The 6,935-nt window shown below is 34.8% G+C and overlaps 1 protein-coding gene across 8 annotated transcripts in view; it reads left to right on the top strand.

The window, feature by feature from the left end:
- HEATR5A (HEAT repeat containing 5A) overlaps positions 1 to 5,733 on the top strand; it is a 97,858-nt gene extending 92,125 nt beyond the window's left edge. For 7 of the 8 annotated variants that reach the window (XM_014528978.1, XM_014528980.1, XM_014528979.1 and 4 more), the window contains 3 exons: positions 1,068 to 1,222; positions 3,726 to 3,939; positions 4,254 to 5,733. In XM_014528978.1, coding sequence (XP_014384464.1) covers positions 1,068 to 1,222; positions 3,726 to 3,939; positions 4,254 to 4,561 — 677 coding nt within the window. In that variant the 3' untranslated portion in view covers positions 4,562 to 5,733. The remainder of the gene's footprint in view (positions 1 to 1,067; positions 1,223 to 3,725; positions 3,940 to 4,253) is intronic. The other variant, XM_005880985.2, reaches the window with a different exon arrangement.
- Positions 5,734 to 6,935: the final 1,202 nt, after the last annotated feature.

The following is a 6,935-nucleotide window of genomic DNA, read 5'->3' on the forward strand; positions in this document are numbered from 1 at the left end:
GCAAGTTAATTGAATTTGGCTCTCCTTTTCAAATAATATTGATTTTTCAATATTCAATATTTAGCAGGTTAATTAAAATTATTTAATGAGACTTTGACTTTGGGAAATGAATTACATCTAATAGAAAATTCCTTTAAGTAATTGGTGGTGAAGGGGACCAAAAGTTCTGCTTTTTAGGGTATTGATTTTCAAGTTGGTTATTAAGAAACAAATTACCTGTAAATGGCTCATTCTCACTTTTGAAATCTAAGATCTCATCCCCTCATTTTCTCCTTTGTCCAAAATGTCATATATACCCAGTTTTGTCTCTGTATTTGGAATTTTCATGCTTAATGTGAATTCCCTGTGCATATGTATTAAGATTTTATTTTCTCCTGTTAATCTGTCTCTGTTAATTTGGTTATTAGCCCAGCCAGAAGAATTTAGAAGGTAGAAGGACAATTACTACTTTTTAGCCTCCCACAGTGGCCTATGCAGGAATTTTCAAGTTTTTTCTCTACTGTTAAGAAATGGTATATGTAGCAAAGTGCTAAAGGATTTTCACTTGACACATGTATTATCAATATATGAATACTTTAAACTTAACAAAGAAAAAAAATTGTCAAAGCATTTCTGTATTGCTCTACAATAAAGATAGTAATAAAATGGATAACACACATTGAGTATTATGTACAAGGTGCTATTTTAATGCTTTACATAGATTAACTCATCTAACCTTATAAATGTAAGTCCTTTTCATACTCCCATTTTACAGATAAGAAAGCTGAAGACAGGGTTAGATATCCAAGGTCACACAACTAGTAAATGTGTATTCCTAGTAAATATATGTATTTACTGATGTCCTTACCTGTGAAGATTATCATTGCTTTGGTAATTCTTGATTCTAGAATACTTATAATGCACATTTTAAAGCCTGAAACATTTGCCAGGAGTTTTAAAGTCAATCAGTGTTTACCGTCTATAACTGGAACAAAAGAAATTGTTACTACCAAACTAGAGATAGCTTCACACGGACAGTAAATATAGAAATATTAGGATCTGTTTCTCATATATCATTTTCTCTTTAGTAGATGGAACACACCAAGAACTTGATGAAGTCAGTCTGCTTACTGCTATCACAGTATTTATTTTGTCTACCAGTCCAGAAGTAACTATCATCCCATGCCTTCAAAAGCGCTGTATTGAGAAATTTAAAGTTACTCTTGAGATTAAAGATGCTATGGTAAGTGTCTTTAGCAGAGAGATGTTTGTGATAGGAATATATTTAGGCTTTTGCGAAATTTTTCTTTGATTTTTGTTGACTCTAACAAGAAGTATCAGACTAAAATTTTTATATATAGGTTTGGGGTGACATATTCTTGGGGTAAAAACACCAAATAAAAATAGTCTTATTCGTTGGCCCTGAGGATAGAGCATAACTGGAAAAAGATAAAGATTTTTTTTTTAAATCAACAAAAAACTGCCTGGCCAATGTGGCTCAGTGTTTAAGCATCGACCCAAGAACCAAGCAGTCACCAGCTCGATTCTAGGTCTGGGCATGAGTTGTGGGCTTGATCCCCAGTAAGGGGCATGCAAGAGACAGCCGCTCGATGATATTTCTCTCTCATCTATATTTCTATCTTTCTACCTCTTTCCCTTCCTCTCTCTCTAAAAATCAATAAAAGCATGTTTTTAAAAAATCAACAAAAACTAAATTTGAAATAGGGGCATCTTAAAATTGACATATTTCTAACTTTTTTTCAAGGGACATTTGGTATTATTATAGTGGATTTTCTTTTTGTAGAAAAAAAAGAAAGGCTTCAGCACATGCCTTTATTTATTTGTTTGTTTGTTTGTTTGTTTATTTATTTATTATTGTTTGAGAGAGAGAGAGAGGAAGAGAGAAACACTGATTTGTTGTTCCACATATTTATGCATTCATTTGTTGCTTCTTGTGTGTGCCTTGACCAGAGATCGAACCTGCAAACTTGCACATCATGACAATGCTCTAACCAACTGAGCTACCCAGCCAGGGCTCCAGTACATACCTTTAGTGCAGTGATGGCGAACCTTTTGAGCTCGGCGTGTCAGCATTTTGAAAAACCCTAACTTAACTCTGGTGCCGTGTCACATATAGAAATTTTTTGATGTTTGCAACCATAGTAAAACAAAGATTTATATTTTTGATATTTATTTTATATACTTAAATGCCATTTAACAAAGAAAAATCAACCAAAAAAATGAGTTCACGTGTCACCTCTGACACGTGTGTCATAGGTTCGCCATCACTGCTTTAGTGTATGATCATGAAATAATGGGACCCACTCCAAAAACAGTACACACAAGTTGATCCCATTGCTTTATGGTCCCTTCATTTGCTGAATTAATTTCCTAGTCCTTTATGTGCTACAAAATGAGTTTGTAGCAGATGAGTACAACTATTTCTTTTTTTTTTAACATATTTTTATTGATTTCAGAGAGGAAGGGAGATGGAGAGAGAGAAACATCAATGATGAGAGAGAATCATTGATCGGCTACCTCCGGCATACCCCCTACTGGGGATCAAACCTGCAATCCGGGCATGTGCCCTTGACTGGAATCGAACCCAGGACCTTTCTGTCTGCAGGCTGACACTCTCTCCACTGAGCCAAACCAGCTAGGTCACAACTATTTCGACTCCTAAAGTATAGGAACCAGATATTCTCTCAGAAAAATTTAATCGTCCAAAGACCACCACAATTTATTGAATAAAGGATGACTTACATGCAGTAAGTCCTCATTTAACATTGTTGATAGGTTCTGTGGCTTTAAGAAAAATGCTGTATAAAGAAACCATTTTACCATAGGCTAATAGTAAATAAGAGTTAAGTTCCTAAAGTATCTCATCAATGTTACAACAAATGACATTATTTGAGCACCTGCTGTATTTGATGTATAGTCATCTCCTTTTCTTCTGTTCTTTTTGTTGCCTACAGCCTTGCAGGAGCTTTAGTTAGCTGTCTCAAAATGATGGCTCTGATATGTGATGACACATAATTAATATGGTCTAGACATGGTTCCTTAAGACCATGACATTTGAATTTAAATATATGTGATTTTTTTAAGACATTTTCTGAAATCTCCAAAATATTTTTCAAGTTTGTGTGTGTGTTTTAGTTTAATTTTGGTATGAGATTATAGAAGGGCATATGAGGGGGAAATGGAAACTACAGAAAAGAAGAAAAATTAACCATTACAATGTATTGAATAAAGGATACAACAGGGGCCCTAGCCGGTTTTGTTCAGTGGATAGAGCGTCAGCCTGCGGACTGAAGGGTCCCAGGTTCGATTCCGGTCAAGGGCATGTACCTTGGTTGCGGGCACATCTCCAGTAGGGGGTGTGCAGGAGGCAGCTGATCATTGTTTCTCACTCATCGATGTTTCTGACTCTCTATCCCTCTCCCTTCCTCTCTGTAAAAAATCAATAAAATATATATATATATTAAAAAAAAGGATACAACAGGGAAAGCAAGTGTTCATATCCTAGTGTACGTATTCATGTGCCTGTCCCCAGTCCAAAGTGTTGCAGCCACTTTGTTAGCATGCAAGTTTGAATACCTGTTACCATTTGGACTTCCAAAATTAAAGATAAATTTAAATACCTTTTTAGGAATTTTTAAATTAACTTTTTAAAATTTACTTTAAAATATACATTTTAATGTAAATTTATTTACAGTTCATACTATTTTTGTCTCTCACTTGATTAGGTACAAATCAAGACCTACCAGCTCCTACTTTCCATTTTTCAGTATCCGAATCCAGCTGTTTCCTACCCTTACATTTACTCTTTAGTCTCCTCTATCGTGGAAAAACTACAGGAAATAGACAAAAAAAATCCTGAAGACACCACTGAGCTTCAGATCTTTCAAGAAGGTATAAAGGTGTTGGAAGCACTGGTAACCATTGCTGAAGAGCAACATCGTAAGTGTCAGCATGAAGTTCATATTAGATCAGAATCTGTCTAAAATCAGAAATTTAATGTTAAAGTGTAAAACATTCACATATTTGTTAAATGAATAAATTTTTAAAATGTAAGAGTCACTATTATATTTTCATATTTATTGAAAGGCAGTGTTATGTTAATCCAAGTAGTATTAATTTGGGAGAAGAGATGGGAAGCATTGTTTTCCCCGTAAGTGGGGAAGAAAGTGTCCAGATCAAGTATGTTTACAACTTTTTGTAATAAACATTTATATTCCTGAACGTAGGGCTTACTTCACTTATTTACTTTCCAGGCTCTCAGCTGGTGGCTTGTCTTCTACCCATCCTCATTTCCTTCCTTTTGGATGAGAATGCTCTGGGATCAGCAACTTCTATAATGAGAAATTTACATGACTTTGCTTTGCAAAATCTCATGCAAATTGGGCCTCAGTATTCATCAGTGTTTAAAAGTGTAATGGCTTCTTCTCCATCCCTGAAAGCCCGCCTTGAGGCTGCTATAAAAGGCAATCAAGAAAGTGTCAAAGTCGGGACACCAACATCTAAACATACTAAGCACCCTGGGAAGAATTCAAGCATCCAATTGAAGACCAGTTTCCTCTGATGTTACTTTTTTTTATTAATAAGCACCTTAATATAGTAGTTGATTATTTTATTTCCTTCTCTTTGGGGACAAAAGTGACATTTTAGACACAAGTGCACTTGGAGGTCTAGTTGATTGTTTTAATTTAACTGACTTTTCAAAGTCACAAAACAACATTTTTTGTGGGGTTTTGTTTTTTCCATTTAATAAAGCTGCACAGCTCTGTCAGAATTCTTGCCAGGAATTTCAATAACGTGCTAAAGAACTGACCTTACTAAACAATCCACTGCTTTAAAAATGAAATGGATTTCTTCTGACAGTCCATACACACTGAATATTATGACAGGTTGGACTCTATCATAAATTATCTGCATTTACGTTATATCCCAATTTTAACTTAAAATTCTGCCTTATTCAGCAATTGTATTAAACTTTCTTGGATTTCTCAAACAACATAAATTATTGGAAAACTACTTAGGAAGCTTGATTTAGAATTATTCAATATATAATAGTACAAATTAATTACAGCCCTACAGTGTGACTTAAGATTTGATGTCTATAAATACCAGGTTTTCAGTCATCTTTTGGTTTTGTTTTTATTGGGTTCAGAAAAGAGAAATTTTACTCATTTTAAATAAAAGAGGGCATTGCACTTCAATGTTTCAAATGGATTTTCTGTTACCTCTATTCTTAACAATTTTGTTCATTTGCATTTGTGGCAAACATTCATACCAATGAGTTTAATATAGATTAATATCTATATTTAGATAACTATGGTTTATATAAATGTCAAATTTAGTACAATAAATTTAGATCATCAGTGAATACAAGTATGTTTTTTTAACATGAAACATTTTAATATAGAAAAAAATCTAATGATAAAGGCATCTTGGTTGAAAATATTTTTTAACTGTTGGTGATCATTGACTCTCCTTCCACTTCAGTGTTACACTTTGAATCAAGCACTATGTCAAAACAAAGCGCTTTTTTGTTAAATATTAAAAACCGAAGTGATAGGGGCATGTTCAGAATTGAGAAAACACTTTGAGTCAAGCAAAAGCAATGTAATGTACTCTATTTTATTATGTTTGTATATAAATACTCTTGTAAATTGTTCAGAGTGAAAACATTTGACAAACTCTAACACTACAATCAATTTTTCTGATTTACATAAATAAAGCTAATTTTCTTTATTCTTGTATTTGAAATTATTTACCCACATAAATGGCTGGTTAATCTCCCAGATTTCACAAATCAATTTTACAGGGCAAATAATATCCCTTCTCTGTAACTTGGCCTTTTTTTCTCAGAGGAGCCCTTTCTTTGGAGCATTCTTTGCAATGTTTTGGGTTCTCTGTTTTCCTAATTGTCTTGAGGAATTTGAGAGTATACTTCTTACTGTTTCTTTCACCTGAATGCCCTTCCCTCCTTTGTTTTATCTGGCAGGTTTCCACACCTTTTAGGCCTAGTTTAAATATCACCATGTCTCCTCACCTTGGTAACTCTCCTTTAACTTCTTTTTTTGGGGGGGCGGGGGGAGGGGTTAATATATTTTTATTGATTTCAGAGAGGAAGGGAGAGAGAGAGAGAGAGAAACATCAATGATGAGAGAGAATCATTGATCGGCTGCCTCCTGCATGCTCCCACTGGGGATCGAGCCCATAACCCCAGCATGTGCCCAGACCGGGGATTGAACCATAACATCCTGGTTCATAGGTCAACGCTCAACCACTGAGCCACGCCAGCCAGGCTCACCTTTAACTTCTTTCCTTCCTCTTATACCAACCAAATTTAACTGCTCCTTCATCTGTTCCTGTGGTACTTTATACATTCTTCTGTGCATGGAACATCACATTGCATTTTAATATCTCCTTAGACCAGGGATGGCGAACTTTTTGAGCTCGGCGTGTCAGCATTTTGAAAAACCCTAACTTAACTCTGGTGCCGTGTCACATATAGAAATTTTTTGATGTTTGCAACCATAGTAAAACAAAGATTTATATTTTTATATTTATTTTATATATTTAAATGCCATTTAACAAAGAAAAATCAACCAAAAAATGAGTTCGCGTGTCACCTCTGACACGCTTGTCATAGGTTCGCCATCACTGCCTTAGACTGTGCCTCCTCAAAGGGAGTTTTGTTTTCTATAACTACTCTGTAGCATCAACTAGGTACTTAATAACTTGAATTGGAATAATATAGGATGGATTTGAGCTCAGAAATTTATTCCTTTGCCAAGGCAAATGCTGGACTGGATTCTTGGTATATAATTTATTAACTTCATCTTTGGGTTATTTTGTATTGAAAGGTTATCATGGTGGTATGCGGGCAGACTAAATAGCCATCTCAGACGGTGGATAAAGAGAAATTGAATTTATTTAAGGAAAGGGGG

This window comes from Myotis brandtii, unplaced genomic scaffold, assembly GCF_000412655.1.
Source record: "Myotis brandtii unplaced genomic scaffold, ASM41265v1 scaffold667, whole genome shotgun sequence".
Classification (NCBI taxonomy): domain Eukaryota; kingdom Metazoa; phylum Chordata; class Mammalia; order Chiroptera; family Vespertilionidae; genus Myotis; species Myotis brandtii.